This window comes from Thermobia domestica, chromosome 5 (assembly GCF_964235325.1).
Source record: "Thermobia domestica chromosome 5, izTheDome1.hap1.1, whole genome shotgun sequence".
Lineage (NCBI taxonomy): Eukaryota > Metazoa > Arthropoda > Insecta > Zygentoma > Lepismatidae > Thermobia > Thermobia domestica.
Window position 1 is genome coordinate 11,860,103 of NC_137458.1, and position 17,776 is coordinate 11,877,878.

The window sequence follows — 17,776 nt, forward strand, 5'->3', positions numbered from 1 at the left end:
TTCAGGCCAGCCACCCTGAATGAGGTTTTCCTGAGTTTTCCTCATTCACACCAGGCAAATGCCGGGGTGGTACCTAACTTACAGGTCCCAGGCCGCCTCCTTCCTTCCACAATCCTTTGTTCCTTCCCTTTTCCCGGATTATGTGCTCGCCGAGGGACGTCATCCCTCAAATCGAGACGGGCTAAATGGCCTTAGATGCCGAAAGTCCAGAAATCTAAATTCTAAATCCTAAAATCTTCTTCATTTGAGCTAAATTTCTCCCTCTTTTGGTTTTTGAGATAAGTAGAAGAATTATTTGTTTTTCATTGATTTTCCAGTGACATTAATGTTTCGTTCTTTTTGACTATGTTCTATTCATTGTTTTGGGAATACAGAACTTATATAATCTTTTTCTACATTTGAGCTGAATTTCAGCCATCTCCCCCAAAGTCTGTTCACACATTGCAACCGGATAGACCATTTTTAAGCAATAAAACTTCGCGAGCAGTCAAATTGCAGTACTAATTTAAAGCCAATTAAATTAGCCGAAATTTTCTTCAAAGTGTAAATCCAGGAATCTAATTTAAATTATATTTTTGTGGTAAAGCTGAACAAATAATTTGAAGATTCAGTTGCACTTGATTAACCACAATTAAATATGTGATTGCTAAAACAATTTTATATTTTTATGAAGAAAATATCAACAAATTTTAAATTCTTACGGGGGTCTTGAGCTTTCTAGAATAAGAATGAATAACGAATTGACTGGCAAAAGTTAGTTTCTTTCTTTCTTTTTCTTTTGTTCGTTCGTTCTTACCAGTCTCAAATAGTTGTATTTTATTTTTAGAATAATATTGAGATGATTTGAGTACTGTTAAAGGGTGTGATAAAATATTTTATTCAAATGCCAATTTGGAGAAAACTTGTTTACGGGTTCAACAATTTTGATATATCAAAATTAATCTAAGTTTTGAATATTCTTTTAAAATGTACTGATATGGACAAAGTAATTTTTGTAATCATCCAACTAAATTGAAATCAGATAAGGAAAATAATTATAATCCAGGATTTATAACTTGGTTTCCTGCAGTTTCGACAGTCTGTTTCAACGGTACTAACGAAACTTTCGCTAGTAGTAATCACGTCACATCTTGCGACATTTATTTATTTCATAAAGACAGACTTAATGTCCAGTTAGTGTCGTGTACATAATTATCTAACATACACACACAAATATACGTCATTTAATTATGCAGCAGTTATTGCTTGACAATTGTTTTGAACTTGTTTTCGGAATACTAAATACATCTACTATATGAAATCTAATCATTTCGTTAGATGAAGCAAACATTCTCCATAGAGAAGACTTATGTAATATGTTAGTTCTTGATTTTCTAAAATAGAATGTCCCAGTATTTGCTGTTCTAATCGTACCTGTTGGGACACGTAATAATACTTCTGAAACTAATTCTGGACAATCAATTAAGAACCACAAATCAAAAGCGCATTTTCCTTTTTTCTAATGTTTGAAAAATAAAATTCGTTACTAAATTTTCATAGGAAACATATTTGAATAAAAACCGGTTTTCTGGTATGCAAGCACTTTTAAAAATTTTAAACTGTATATTTTCTATTGCATCATTGTATTTAGTGACATTTGGTGTTCAAACAATACAAGAGTATTCTAATTTTGACCTCACATACGAAAATTATGACCTTTTATAAATGTTGATTCTTTGTAGAAATCCTGTTCTATCCTATAAATTAAACCTAAATTTCTATACGCACTACTTGTTATAGCGTCAACGTGTTCACCAAAGGTTAGTTTGCTATCAAATATAACTCCTTGATCTTTACTATTTGGGGTAGACAAGGAACTACCACTTACTGTATATACTTTTTTTTTTTTTTTTTTTGCTTATATGTAATATCCAAGAAGGTTAATTTAGTGCCCCAAGATGTGATTAGTACCAGTGAAAGAATCAGTAGTACCGTTGAAGCACTATCGGAACTGTACCGATAGTTAAAAATATTGACGCAGACTAAGGTAAGTCCTAATTTAATTATACGTTCATTTATCTCATTGAACTATTATTAGGAAAATAATTGTTTAAATCATTATAATAATTAATACTATTTTATATTATCTCTTTACTTTCAGGGTGTGCTTTTGTAACATATACATCAAAACAGTGTGCCATAAATGCAATCAAGACAATGCATCATTCCCAAACCATGGAAGTAAGTGTCAGTTTAGTTAATATAGTAATGTGTTAGTTGTCTGGCATACTAATGAAAATGAATTACATTTCAACGAAAAGAAAATCTGGAATTAGTTACTTTCTAACAACATTTCAAATAATATGTTTGCTGGAGGAAATTGTGCCAAAGTAAAACGTTCGAAAGTAGCAGTGACGAAGTTAACCTTATGTAAGCGGTTGTTTCAAAGAACTTTTCGAAACCTAACCGACCGGCTGGCTTAAATTATTTGCAGGGTTCCTACTGGTCAGGAAAATAAGGCGAAACTCAGGGAAAATGGTGCAAATCAGGGAAGCTCAGGGAAAAAGACCGGAAATTAGGGGAAAAACAGGGAAATTTTATAAAATATATTTTTTCTGTCATTAATTGTACACCGATTTCAGCTTATCCAACCATTATAATACCTATTTTTACTGGAGGTAAGTGGAATGTAGGTATGAGTAATTGATTACTATTTGTCTCTCTAGAATAAATTTTCTCATATATAAATATTCACTGTTATTTATTCGTTATTAATATGTCAACACCATCAGACACCTGTCATGAAAAGTCAGGGAATTTCCTGCCAGAGGTCAGGGAAAGTCAGGGAAATAGATTTTTTCAGATCAGTAGGAATCCTGATTTGGCATGAAACTCCGAAAAGATTTGTTTACTGTTCAGCTTTTTCAGTTCAGTTCAGTTCAGTTCTATTCTACTTTAGGTCATACACATGATATCAGAATTGTCAAATCACTACAATGTTCCCGATTCCAAAATTACTTACCAACAATTGGAAGTTTTCATAAATTTGAGTGTATATATATATATATATATATATAATATTTACGGCAAATCTCACGTTACATAATTTGTTCCCCGTGTATGTAACATCTTTTCGGTACATATTGTTTCTGTGTTTAACCCTCGGAAGACACACGGGGGTGTTTAACACCCCGAAATATTTTTGTTTATTTGTTACTTGTTTGTTTTAGCGAAAGAGAAATTTTCATTCCTTTGTAAATTCAGTTGGTATCATTGCTTGCAACCACTGATCTTCGACATTGTTCATCGTGCTTTCACGGAGTGAAGAGTTTCTGTTTTTCAACTCCTGTTTGTAACACCATAGCGTTGGCATTTATCAAGTGTCTCTCCTAAGGGTTAATAATATTAAAATCAATTCTACTGCGTGTACGATAATTATGAACTCTTCATAGTTTTATATATATATATATATATATAATATAATACAAATATAAAAATTGAAGGGGACAAAATCTTTATAGGAATGCTTCATCTTTTCCGACATCAAATTCATATTACTTACTATTTTTAAGAGCTTAGATATAAGACCATATTTACTACTATAATCCAACACTATTATATGTTTTGTATCACATGGTAGGACGCATAATATGTTAACTGAACTGTTGCTAGATCGAATTTTCTGTAATAGTTATAGAATTCCACTTAGTTTATAAACAAGAGCAGAGTGGGCCAAAGTTAAATTACGCTTCATAATTAATCCTAACAATGGAAAATGTTCTAAACTTCATAGTATCTCTTTCCTTTAAAAAAAAAAGCAGATTTTGCGACTAAAACGTTTCTACTGTCTTGAAAATATGCATGACTTACTGACATTTAATAAAGAGTATTAGTTCTCAGCCATATCGACTCAACTTCAGTTGCTTGTTAGCATATTTTGGGGACCATTTTCCTCTGTGTAATTAAACGAGTTATATCTACGTCTTGGTCAATTTAAATGCTTTGACATTCAGTTCTAGGTTATTCACATAGAAGAAACACGACGGGGTCTAAAACAAAGCCGTATGGCATACCATGGCTAATGTATATGTCTTCTGATAAAAATGATCGAAATGTTTGTATTTGATTGCTAATTTTAATCCCGTTCTTGAGTTTCGAGGGAAATTTGGACCAAACTATGTACATTGCCTTTTATCCCATACATTTCAAGTTTTTTTTAAGCAGTTAATCGTGATTTACCGATCGAAAGCCGTGGATAAATCTAGAAAATTATCTATATTTCCCCGTTCTCCCTCCAATGAAACTAAAATGGAGCATTTTCAATAAAACTTAAAAAATGATATTTCTGTAGACTTCCCTCTTAAAATACCGCGCTGAAGCTATGGTAGTGTATCCTTTATGTTGTAGAAAGAAAAGAAAGAAAAAATAATGTACATTAATTTTTTCCTATATTTTCCCAATTTCAGGTAGCGGCAATATCAGCCTATAATTACTAATGCCCTCGCGATTTTCTTTCTTAGAGGTTTTTACGATTTGTAAGTTATCGGGAAACTTCGTCTATAATAGAGGAAGAGCCTGCTAAGTGACAATGGTTTTGCTGTGAAATTTCGCATCCTTTTCAATAAATTATCTTACTATTCTTTCATATCTGACGACTTATTATTTTTAAAGGATTTTTATTACACTTCTTTGATTACTGAAGTCAAGAATATAATTCTCTCACATGTTTTGGTGTAATTTTTTAACACTTCTTTGTTAACCTAAAGATCTTCAATTATAAAGGTAACCAAGAAAGTTTTGTCACTTTTTGTGGAGGTCTGTGTTCAATTGGCCCTCACAGCATGAGTTGAATGCGAATGGAGATAAGGCGAAGGTCAGTTGTTGGTGTGGGTATATCCAACATACTACGTGGTTGTGTCAGTTCAGTTACACCGTGAACTTGCGTAAGGACATAGTGAACATGGGACTTCCACAGAGCGTCATAAGGGCTGTATGTTGTACGAATTCGAACTGGGGCCAAGCGCCGCTGCAGCGGGGCGGAAGATACGCCAGGCCTTTGGTGAGGGTGTCGTGATTACGCGAACAGTGCAGTGGTGGTTTAACAAGATTAAGGACGGTGACAAAACACTCGAAGACGCACCACGTACTGGAAGACCAATACATGTACAAAATGAAGATCTTCAGGCAGCAGTTGAGGCGAACAGTGGCCAGACATGTGAGGAACTGGAACTACAATTCAGTGAGAGAGGAGAAACCATTCGGCAGCACCTTCACCAACTTGGAAAGCACTACAAATTGGGTAGGTGGGTCCCACATGATTTGACTCTGGGCCAGAAGGCAACGCGAATAAACACCTGTGTTTCTTTGCTGTCTCGTCTGAGAAAGGAGCTATTTCTGGACAAGGTTGACATGTGATGAGAAGTGGGTCCTGTAAGAAGCTCCACGGCGCGTCTTCATTGGTTAGCATCCCATGAACCAGTTCCAAAACAGCCGAAACCAGCACTGCACCAGAAGGAGGTCCTCCTATGCGTTTGGTGGCCTGCTCGCGGCATCGTGCATCGGGAACTGCTACCAGCTGGTCAGAACATCAATGTAACTGTGTACTGTCAAGAAAAAGTCAAAACTCTGGAGCCATTACTTCTGAATTGCAAAGGGTCTTCCTAATAGAGGATAACACAACGCTCCACGTCGCTAGGATAACTAGGGACACCATTCTACGCCTTCGATGGAAAATACTATTGCATCCGCCATATTCTCCGGACACTGCACCGTCCGATTATCACCTGTTCCATTTCTTGGACAATCACCTTAGAGAACACCAGTTCAGATCCCTAGTAGAGTTGCAAAATGCACTTGATACCTTCTTCGCTTCACGACCCATCAAGTTCTACCGCAATGGAACCCATGGCCTTCCAAAACGTTGGCAGAAGGTTGTCGATGCTGATGGGGACTTCTTTTGATCTTCCAGTTACGTCTTAAGTTTCATATCGAAGTTCGAAGGTGGTGAATGAAAAAGCGACAGAACTTTCTTGATTACCTTTATGTACTTTGTATTTACGAAATAGTGAAGTGTTTCTGCAATTTCGATATTGTATAAGTATTTCTTTTGTAACAACTTAGTGGCATTTCTTTTACGGTATAACATCTGATCTCCATATAGATTCCTAGTAAGTATCTTTCATTATCACATAGTGTCGAATAAGAGCAACATTATTATAATATAACCAAACATAATTCATTTTACAAGGCTCCTAAAGAAGTTGCCAACCCAAAGTACCCTCTTTAATATGCTAGGAAGAAACTTTCGAACTGTACTTCATTTTCCCTCACTCCCGACTTCGTTTGCGCTACTTAGCAAGTGTCTCTCTGCCATTAGAGGCACGCATGATTAGTTTAGCTGGCTCTGTTCTGTTATCAGAAAGCTTCCACTACACAGTACCAGTTGTTCCAGGTTTTTCAGCTAGACAAATTCTATTCTTAATTTTTTTTTGAATATACTAGTCTGCTCAAGTGCATAGACTTTTGATAAAATCAATAATGCGGGAGTGAGAATCTGTCCACTTCGTCATACAATCAGCATGTGTCTATTTTCTGCTAGATTTCTCATCCCCTCTATTCACTCTAGGCTTCGCTCTTAGAAAGTAGAGCATGAAATTCGATAGAAATTGGCAGATGTGCTAAAGGAAATGTTGGCAACAGACTTAACTGACAGATGTCAACACTTAAGAGGTACAACACTTAGTCTGTAAGGAATATATCCGAAATTCATAATTTTAAAAATGCAGATGTCCAAGTTAGAATGAAAGGAATCACTTATTTTTTCTGAATCCGTTGGCATACTGCGTTTTATTTATCATTTCTGCATTAACCCTCCTTTTGTATGCTATTTTTCTTAACCAAAATTATTAGTTGACAAAGATTTCTTAGATATATCGTATAAGAACACTTAAATTAATAACGACCTTCCACATGTTGCAGATTACCTGATAGGCAGATTACTGTGCATAAACTGATCTTGTAAGTTGGTCAATTTCTATATCATTCGATAGATCGGTTCTGCACCCATAAAATGCCGCTGTTAAAAATGCCATTCTGTCTCTTGTTATAAAAATTTAAACTAATGAAAAGCGACCACGTATAAGGTTGGCTGTCGGACAACTATGTGTAAAGTGGCATTGTAAGCTCCCCTGCTGGCGGGCGGCTTCTTTGTGTTCGTTTAATAAATTTAACCCAAATAAGTGAGCATTTTAAAAAGTCAGTGATCTAGTTTTATACTTTGAACTCTTTTATACTTTATTCTATTTAAATAACATTTATTTTTCAGCAGTTATGCCGAATTTTGTTTCAAGACCTAGCAAAAATGGAGAATATGAAAAACACTTAATAATGACATGCACTGACGTTATAACCGATTTCTCTTCGTTCAAGCAGTACAAAGGCGAACATTAAGCATTACCGACAAACATTCCATGTCAGACCAGTAATAGTTTTTGAGACAGTTTGTTCTATCATCGAGAGTGATACTGTATCTTGGACAAAAACTTGTTCTATCACCGACACGTGGCACTGTATCTCTGGTCGAAAGGTTATTTTATCACCGACACGTGGTACTATATCTCTGGTCAAAAACTTGTTCTATCACCGACACGTGACACTGTATCTCTGGTCAAAGCTTGTTCTATCACCGACACGTGGCACTGTATTTCTGGTCGAAAGGTTATTTTCACCGACACGTGGTACTATATATCTGATCAAAAACTTGTTCTATCATCGACACGTGGTACTGTACCTGTGGTCGAAACAACCTTCTTGCATTGAATATTGTCCTCTCTAGTTTTAAAACTACGAGTATCTTAAATTAAAATCAAATCTATGTAAAGCAAATATTATTATTACTAATTTGTGTTATTTTGCCAATATATCATTTTCTTCATCCAACACATTGTATTATACCCAGTTATTGCATCGATAGAAATAATGTGAATAGAAGTCTTGTGTAACTTTTTACGCACTCTGTATATCTATCATTTCCCTACTTTTGTTTTTTATATAAAATGTCATTGTTTTTTAAGGGCTGTTCATCCCCGTTAGTAGTGAAATTTGCGGATACGCAAAAAGAGAAGGACCAGAAGCGATTACAGCAGATGCAGGCTAATTTATGGAATTTAGCAGGTGTTAATATGGGACCTCAGTACCTGGCGGTAAGTATTTTTCAGCATACACAACCTTATAAACATTGCCCAGTGGGTTTCAGACAGTTTGTCTCTATGTATTCTGTTATTGTGGCTTAATAAGTGTATAAAGAAATATTTAATAAGATATTAGTGATAAAAATAAAAAGTGCTTTTTTTTCTGGCAGTACCTAACGCTACGTAGCCTTTTTTTTTTTTTTTAAGCATACCCACATTTTCAAAAAATGCAATTCCTGTACCCATCTTTAATGTTGTAGTATTAAATGAACTGTTCGATGTCAATCGATTTAAACATTAGAATCAGTGGCGTAACTAAAGGCTTGGTGGTCCTCCCGCAGACAGCGTAGAGTAAAGCCCTTCTTTATGTCCCACTTCACGATTTGGGGCTCCCCGCAATGCGGGGTCTGCATGGCCCTTATTTACGCCACTGATTAGAATAGGCTATATTATATGCATTTAAAAAGTAATAGATCAATAGATGTCAGCACTTACTAATTTCTTCCACTTGTTTAAATTATGATGCTTGTCTTCACAACCAACCAGAACGCATAGAGGGACATTATTCATGATAAGTAACTGTATTTCTTTTTAAAGAAAAAGCTCTGATGATGAAAATAATTGCTTATCTCTGCGTATTACTGCTGGCACAGAGACGAAACTTTTTCGCTAATGCGATATTTACGAAATGTTAAAAAAAATGCGTATGTGTTTCAGAAAACATCAAAGTTTTCGTTTCAGAGCCAGAAATCACGTTTATATGATCGCGAATTTTTTGCGAAATTCGGCATTATTTGCGATAAATGCGAATGAAAACGAAAAAAGTGGAATTCTTGTTAATTATTGCTAATACCTAACTAAAAAAAAAAAACGCATTTTCAGGAAAATTTGGATCTGCTACTGCAATTTAAGAGTAGTGCTTCTCCTTAGGTTGAAGTTGAAGTTGAAAACCTGCACGTCAAAAGTATTGATGAAGCTGCAAAATTACACCCAAACAAGTGACGACAATTCTATGTGTGTGTGAAGAGTTTACGAAAAGCTCTGAGAGTTATTTGATTCAGATAATGTTTCACTTCATAAAGATGTAGACATCACCAAAACTGAACTGTTATTTAAATCCTTGACTGTGTTTTTTGGTGAAAATGTTCATGATCCTGTTGGTTGCCTACCGTGAATTTAAGAGTAAAGTTATTGAAGTTCTCAACAGTGAGGATAAGGAAGTTGGGCATTGTATCATTGTTAAACAGTTTAAAAGTTAACCACAGGTTCTTTTGCTGTCAGCTCGTTACTTTTAATATGGTTGCCAGTCTCGAGTGTTGATGCCGAGAGATTCTTTTCCAAGTATGATATGATTGTTAATAACAGAACAACAAACTGAAAAGAAGAATGTGTATTGTCTTACTGCATGTTATCCTTTAACTAAGGATGAGATTAGAGATGAGAGGATGAGATTAGAGGAAGTATTTAAATTTTTTCATTAATTTCTATATTTCAGAGAATATATTGGCTAGAATATGCACCTAATCAAGGCATATCCTCATTTTTGTAATAGATACACCTTACTATCAATAATATACTGTTTACAAGTACCATATTAAAAAATTTAAAAAAACTGCTACATTTAAAAAAAAATAAATGCGACATAAATGCGAAAATTGTGATAATGCTACAAAATATCAAAATTGTTGCGAAAAAGTTCCGTCTCTAGAGATAAACTACATTTTTTTGTATACAGGGTATGATTCGGGTGTTCTAAAAATTGTAATAATGCTACAAAATATCAAAATTGTTGTGATAAAGTTCCGTCTCTAGAGATAAACTACATTTTTTTGTATACAGAATATTCATATTCATATTCATATTTATTTGCCTGTTCATAGCTTACAAATTAGGACAATCCTCAATTAAGCATTACAGTTGTCAGATATGATTTATATTCTCTATATATTATCAGTAAGATAAGTTTCCACAGAGTAATAGCTTTTTTCTAACAATAATTCTAACAGAGTATTTCTGAATATCCGTTTTTCGTTAATGTCCTTATACTTTGTTGGTAATTTGTTATATAATTTTATACAATTCATATACAGTTTTGCTAAAATTTGCATAATTCTGTTGGATAATATACATATTACAATTCTGCCTAGTATTGTATGAATAAATCGTATTAGCTAAAGTAAATAAATCCTTGTGCTCGATTACATACATAATTCTGTGATATATATATAAACTAGGTAATGTCAATAATTTATATTTTTTTTTAATATTTTTACATGAGGATCGTTCAGGCATACTAAACATTATTCTAATAATTTTTTTCTGTATTCGGAATGTACTAGCACTTATTGTCGAATTCCCCCAAAATATAACACCATAGTTTATTATTGAAAAAACTTTGCTATAGTATAAGGACATGACAGCTTCCTTGCACAAACTACCTTGCAACCTACGGAATGCAAAGCAGAGTGAACTGAGTTTAGTATTAATGTATTCAACATGAGTATTCCATGTTAAATCTTCATTAACATATACTCCTAGAAATTTAATAGATGGTGTTTGACATAATTCTACAGTGTCTACAGTTATTGGTACAAGTTCATTTCTTTGGCCCGGGAATCGAAATTTGACAATGTTAGTTTTTCCTAAATTCATAGTTAATTTATTTATGTTTAACCAACTAATAATTTTTGTTAGCGTCTTTGTAGTGAGCCTTTCTGCTTCATTTACTGAGTCTCCACTGACAAGAACATTTATGTCATCAGCATACAATGTTGACTTCACACAGCCTAGACTGTTAACCAAATCATTAATATATACAACAAACAAAAGAGGTCCCAATATTGATCCTTGTGGTACTCCTTTTGTTACTTTCATTAAAGATGATTTAAACATTTTTCTTCTGCCATTTACCTCTTTACAGATGCCAACAGTTTGACTACGTTCAGATAAATACGACTTCATCCAATTGTTTGCCACACCTCTGATGCCATAAGAATACAATTTTTCTAGCAAAATACCATGGTCTATAGAATCGAACGCCTTAGATAAATCAACAAAAATACCAATTACATGCTTTCCTTTATTTATATCCATTGCTACATCAGAGATGAAATTAAAGATTGCAGTGTTGGTTGACTTCTGGTTTTGAAACCCATGTTGACTTGTGGATATTATATTATTTAAAAGGAAAAAGTTATTTAGTCGCGCTTTCATTGCTAACTCAAATATTTTAGAAAAGCACGACAAAACTGAAATAGGACGATAATTATTTAACTCCAATTTACTTCCCTTTTTATACACAGGTGTAACTCTAGCTAACTTAAGCCGCGTAGGAAAAATTCCTGTCAAAAATGAATGATTTATTATATGACAGAGTTGATGTGCAATAAGAAGAGAATTTTCCTTTATAATCATGGATGGCACTTCATCCCAACCTGGAGAGCTGGAGCTTTTTAAGCTTTTTATTATTTGTAAGATTTCCTCTGGTGTAGCTGGTTTCAGGAAAAGCGACTGAGTTATTCCGCTCTGTAGCTTAGAGTTATTTTCTTGATGAGCTATTTTGATTGGGTTAAATGTTTCTAAAGTTAAGAAATATTTATTAAAATGATTTGCAATCTTATCTGGGTTACATACTACTTGAGAGAGTATTTTTATTGCATCAATTCCTGTTGTTTTCACCTTATTCATCTTACCATTAATTAACTTCCACATAGCTTTACTTTTGTTTCTCGCTGCTAAAATGTAATTTGTACTGTGTAAAAGTTTTGCTGTTCGTATGACTCTTTTGTATGTCTTTCTATAGTATTTTACATATTCAATAAATTGAGATGTTACATCTTTACACGTTTTTAGTTTTTTTGATAACTCAAGTAGTTTGAGTTTAGAAGTCCTAATTCCTATAGTGACCCATGGTTTCCCCAACCTAACCTTACTGTAGTTCTTTCTGGGAAATGCAATATTGAAGTGAAAGAGAAATGTATCTAGAAAAAAGTTAAATTTACCATCCGTATCATCAATTTCATATATTTTGTGCCAGGTTTCTTGTGCTAGCAAGTGTAGAAAGTAATTAATATTTGTTTTTGAGAAACATCTTTTTGTTATAACTTCTGATTGAGTAGGTACGAATATTTGAGATGTGTGTATTTGCCCTATTATTGCATCATGGTCAGAAAGCCTGGCTTAAAGATATTCAAAGAGGTAACTGACTCTGTGTATTGTTTACTTATTATTATTTGTTCTAACGCAGTTTTCCCTCTAGTTGGTTCTCTGATAAGAGGCTGCAACCCAAACATATCCAATATATTTTGACATTTTGTTTTTTCTCTTGATTGAACCAGCCAGTCAATGTTAGTATCACCACAAATTATTACCGTACTATATTTCTTACACAGACTTAAGAGCAGTTTCAAGATTCCTAAAGAATACATTAATATTTCCTGCTGATGACCTATAGAAGCAAATTATACACATGTTTTCAATTGAAATAGCAACTATTTCAAAATGCAATTCAACAACGAATTGACTTACATTTATTTCCTTAAAACGTAAATGGTCACCTACAAATATACATACCCCACCATGTTGCCTACTAGCGCGTGAATAGTTTGTAGCTAACTGATAATTATTTAAGTGTACCATATTCATCTGAGTAGCAGATAACCAATGTTCACTAAAGCAAATGACATGCATACCTTTAAGATCCTCGGGTGTTCTAAAAACGGGAGCCACAAACAACAGAGCGCTATTTTACAGGTCAAAATAAAGCGAAAATATTATATAATGGTATACTTTCCAGGGCCTCCTTCAGCTGCTATGGGGAATTAAAAAGTTCACTATGTGGCAACGTCGTAGATTAACTTGGAACCTTCTCCATTGCTCTACGGATCCATCAAACAGTTACATCGATTGTCACACTAATAAGTGGCGCTAGTGTCAATGACTGTAACTGCCATCTACAAAGGATCGATGTAACTATTTGATGAATGGATTAGTAGATTTTTTATCTGCGACGTTTCCACATAGTGCAATTAGTCTTCAGACGAGGACCCGAAAACTATACAATTATATATATGTTTCGCCTTATTTTGACTTATGGAATAGTTCTCTGGGGTCCGTGGGCGCCATTTTTAGAACATCCGGTATAAAAGCCATTTTTTTTTTTATGTGTATAGTGGTGGTAGGGAAGTAACGGAAATCTTCACTTTAAAAAATTATAATGTCACTATCCAAACTACTATCTTCACTTTCTTGTAGTAGATTCTGCAATTACGAAAGTACCTTAACAACATACAGTACTTATGAGGACTAGTTTCGGTCTGGGACTGGCTATATTGATTCATTTTCAAACTAGCGTAATAATTTGCACAACTATACTCGCATTCTGAAAGCCTCCTGTCATTTGTCTTTTTATTATTTATTTATTTATTTATTTAGTAGTGTCATATTTTTGACCCACAGAGTACGCTGATCTTAAGGTTAGTGTAAAGGGGCAAGTTTTGCCGATAGATGGCACCTCAGTCTTCGTATCTCCCATGTTTTTTACCTTTCACGTAAATTTACAATTTCTCTTACAATTTTTTTACCTAGAGACTTTAAATTTTTAGAGAAGGAACTTCATAACCTATTAAAGGGAACATTCCGTGCCGATTTTTTATTTAGAATGTTCTTCATTGTTGAAACAGTTCCATTATTAAAGGTTTGGATATCCATTTCAACAATCAAGCCATATCAACAATGAAGAAAATTCTAAATAAAAAATCGGCATGAATTATTGTCTTCGATAGATTATGAAGTTCCTTTTCTAAAAGTTTGAAGTATGTAGGTTGAAATTTGTAAGAGAAATCGTGATTTTTTTTTTTTTTTTTTTTTGTGAATGGTAAAAAATACATGGGAGAGATACGAAAACACCTAGTACCATCTATCGGCAAAACTTGTCCCTTTAAACCAACCTTAAGTGCTTCTTTCGCCATTCTTATCCTTGATTACATTTTTTTTTTTTTTAAACGCCGTAGGAACTCTGAGTTCTCATAGCTTCGCCAGGAAATACAAAAAAATATTTAAAAATAACATTTGTACTGATACTTTACATTCAAATAAAAATACAACATATGTAGCAATAATACTAAAATAGGAACGTAATTTTTAAATATTAATTGCAACTGCAAAAATATATGACAGAAATTAAATTTTAATCTTGACCTTACATAGACAAATCCAACTGAAGGTGTTCCTCTACGTGAGTTATGGGCAAACTACTATCCGCGGTTTAGATGTGGCCAGCGACAGAATTCCTAATTTGACGAATGAAAAAAAAAAAAAAAAAAGTTATTTCGAAGGAGTTGTACTAGAAACAGCTTGCCAGATGAACATTTAACATCTGAGAATTAGTGGATCCCAGTTCGAGCGAGATTGAGAAACTTCAATCATTCATATGACGTAGTATTAGAAAAATTTTGTATGACTTTTGTTTTCAATAAATGATATTGATTCGCCTATTTTTTTCTTTGGCTCTTTCGTAAAAACGTTTGCCCATCAGCGCTCCACGCTATAGAGTAGCAATAATAATTATGCCATTTAAACTGCAAATTTGACATTTGTTCGACGTAATTTGTTAGTTTATTGTATAGTGTTATTCCTGTGAACTATAATGAGTTCTACCAGAAATTTTGTATATTATGATTGATGGTTTTGTTGTGTTGGTGTAGTTCGAATTTAGGGGAATTTTCGTTTATTCATATGTATGAATGATGATATTTCGAGAATATGTACACACGGTCTTAGCTTTTGATATAGTGGTTTACTGTTGTATAATTATTCTTAGTATCCTCTTCTGCTCTGTAAATACTTTCGTCACATGGCAGATGTTAGCTCCAGAAAGTGATTCCGTATGATATCAGTGACCTGGATCAAACCAAAGTATATGATTTGCAAAATTCGAATGATACAGAGTTTATTTATAATGTTAACTCTTGTGCTTAATTTTGTCAACAAATCATGGTCACTTTTATCACAGATTAACTTAGAATTCATTAATCCTTTTAAGTTTTAGTGCCTATTTGTAGGTACTAACATAGTGTCTTCATGATTCGATTAAAAAAGTACCAATAAAGATTTTTCCTTCGTTTTTTTTCTTTCTTTTTTAAAGATGGACTCATTGTAGAACACGTTACGTATGGTTTCACGCCTTTCTGCGTCGAGACATAGGGTGTGATGACGTCATAACTTAAAAAATATTTTTATGCCTATTTTTATTATTTTCTAGCGGGCTTACTTTTGCACCTAGGAGATTGAAATTTTGCACACACTTTCAGTGCTCCCCTTAGTACTTATCAGTTGATTTTGAGATCTGTGCGTTAACACAAGGGGGTTCCAGAAGGCTCAAAATTTGAAAAAAAAAAAAAAAAAATCCGATTTCTCTCAAAATTTCCCACTGCTGGTACATGATAGGGATATGTGAATGATACCGTTTGAAAGGCTGTTCTATTCTGAAGAGAATGAGGTACGAACCATGATCCTAGGATAAATAGGGATGATGCTGTAGCCGCTTGACTGTAAGTCTATAATTCACCCCCAAATTATAAAAAAAGGGTTAATTGTAATATTTTTCGAAAAGTAGTCGCTTGTTATACTTTCCCTTTCTGTTTCCATAGTTGAGATAACTACTTCGATGCAGTTACTATTTATTTGATCGTTTTTACGTTTATTTTCAACCTATACCTTTTGCAGTTTTTTCTTAAGCTTTCTTAAACTCAAATTGAATTATTTTTAAGTATATATATATTGTTAATTTTTTTTAATTTATTATAGTTAAAGATATTTAACTTTGTCATTTGTTAATAGTAAGAATACTTTTGAGTAGCTTGATACAGCATTTTAACGTAGTGTATGTGCACATTTGACGGCATATTTATTTGCATTATAGTTACTACAACAAATGCAGGCTAGTGGGCAGGGAAATTTATCGGCATTGAGCAACATGCAGCAACTTATAGGTGTCGGGACGCTCGGAGTTCAGCATCTTCAAGCTTCCCAAGGGGTCACCAATAATGCAGGTAAGAGAGGGATAGATTGACTCTTTTTTTAACAGTTCTCTTTGAGTGTGTTGTATTTGTGTGGCTGAGAGTATGTGTATGTTGTGTGTTCTTTTTTTGTGTGTTGAATGTATGTACTTCGTACATGTGCTTTTATTTGTGTGAATGCACGTGTTTCTGCAATGGTCTGGTATTGGTTGAAAAATGTATCGCATGAGTGATAACGGTATATTAATATGCATGATTGATGTACGTTTTGCTGTTCTTATATGTGAGATGTTTATTAGGTATGTATAGTTTGTGCTCTACTAGATGTAACGAATATTCTGAATTCAGTAATGTAACAGGAGACATTTTTTTTCACACACACATACATGTTCATAATAAATTAGAAACAGAACCGCTTCGTCTCGCTACACGGGCACTGTGTAAAAGATGAGGGTGCGGTTTCAGTCTAACCTTACCTACTACAATACCGTCGAATCCGCAGCCACCAACGAACTTGAAAAAGAAGAAATATGTTTTTGAAAGAGGTACATCGTATGCTTTTGGCTTACTATTTAACATAATTTCTAGAGAGTAAAGAAAATCTAGAAATGTGTGCCTCTTTATCCACTTAATCGGTAGTGCGACCAGCGCATCCGGTGCGGCAAATAAAACTTCATTAATCCAATGTTCTCGGGATTGTTGCCAGAGTGAGTGTTGCTGTGCTGCACAGCACTCTGGCACAGCAACACTCACTCTGGCAGCAATCCCGAGAACATTGGATTAATAGTAGACGCCAGCAAAGCTTCAAGATCATATTAAATAAAACTTCAGTTCCCAGTGGGAGCTGGCATTAGGATCTCAGCCTAGCCTCAGTGTCAGGCGCGCAACCAGAATCTTCCGTCGGGAGTGTGTCCACTCAGCGTAGCCTCAGTGTCAGGCGCTCAACCAGAATCTTCCGTCGGGAGTGTGTCCACTCAGCGTAGCCTCAGTGTCAGGCGCGCAACCAGAATCTTCCCTTGGGAGAGTGTCTACTCCAGCCTCAGTGTCAGGTGCGCAAGCAGAGTCTTCTGTCAGGAGAGTGTCCACTCAGCGTAGCCTCAGTGTCAGGCGTGCAACCAGAATTTTCCGTTGGGAGAGGGTCCAGAGTTGGATCTAAAACTACATGACACAACATCTATATGTAGTATTGAACCAGTGTTAATCTAGACCTGAAAAGACCATAAGTAATTGTTAAATACTGTGACCTGTATTCCCAGAAAAAAATGAAAGAACTTGATTGGTTTTATAAGAAAAGATGAGAGTACAGATGAAGTTTAAGATAAAATATTTCTTTACTGAACAAGTAGAGATCTATTAAGGAAGTGTACAAATATATGTTGGACTACGAAATTTTTGAAGGGAAGATTCTGACCAGGTGCTTCTTTTATCAGTGCTGACAGTGATTCCTGTACCTTCACCTTTCCATGAAATAGTCCCTCCTTGAATCGCATGTTTTCTTTGTACGTAAGCTCGGATTTGCACCTTATTGGCTTTAATGCTAAACACGGGTGTCGAACAGTCAGCTGAACGAACTTGAAGTCATTTTACTTG

The 17,776-nt window shown here is 34.5% G+C and overlaps 1 protein-coding gene across 37 annotated transcripts in view; it reads left to right on the top strand.

Annotated features, from left to right (window-relative positions):
* Positions 1–17,776, top strand: part of LOC145685718 (CUGBP Elav-like family member 1-A) — a 925,590-nt gene that overhangs the window by 810,035 nt on the left and 97,779 nt on the right. For all 37 annotated transcript variants that reach the window (XR_014131470.1, XM_081758172.1, XM_081758190.1 and 34 more), the window contains exons 6-8: positions 2,141–2,220; positions 8,052–8,180; positions 16,090–16,219. Coding sequence is in view for 36 of the 37 variants with exons in the window: in XM_081758172.1 (XP_081614298.1) it covers positions 2,141–2,220; positions 8,052–8,180; positions 16,090–16,219 (339 nt within the window). In the remaining variant the exon portion in view is untranslated. The remainder of the gene's footprint in view (positions 1–2,140; positions 2,221–8,051; positions 8,181–16,089; positions 16,220–17,776) is intronic.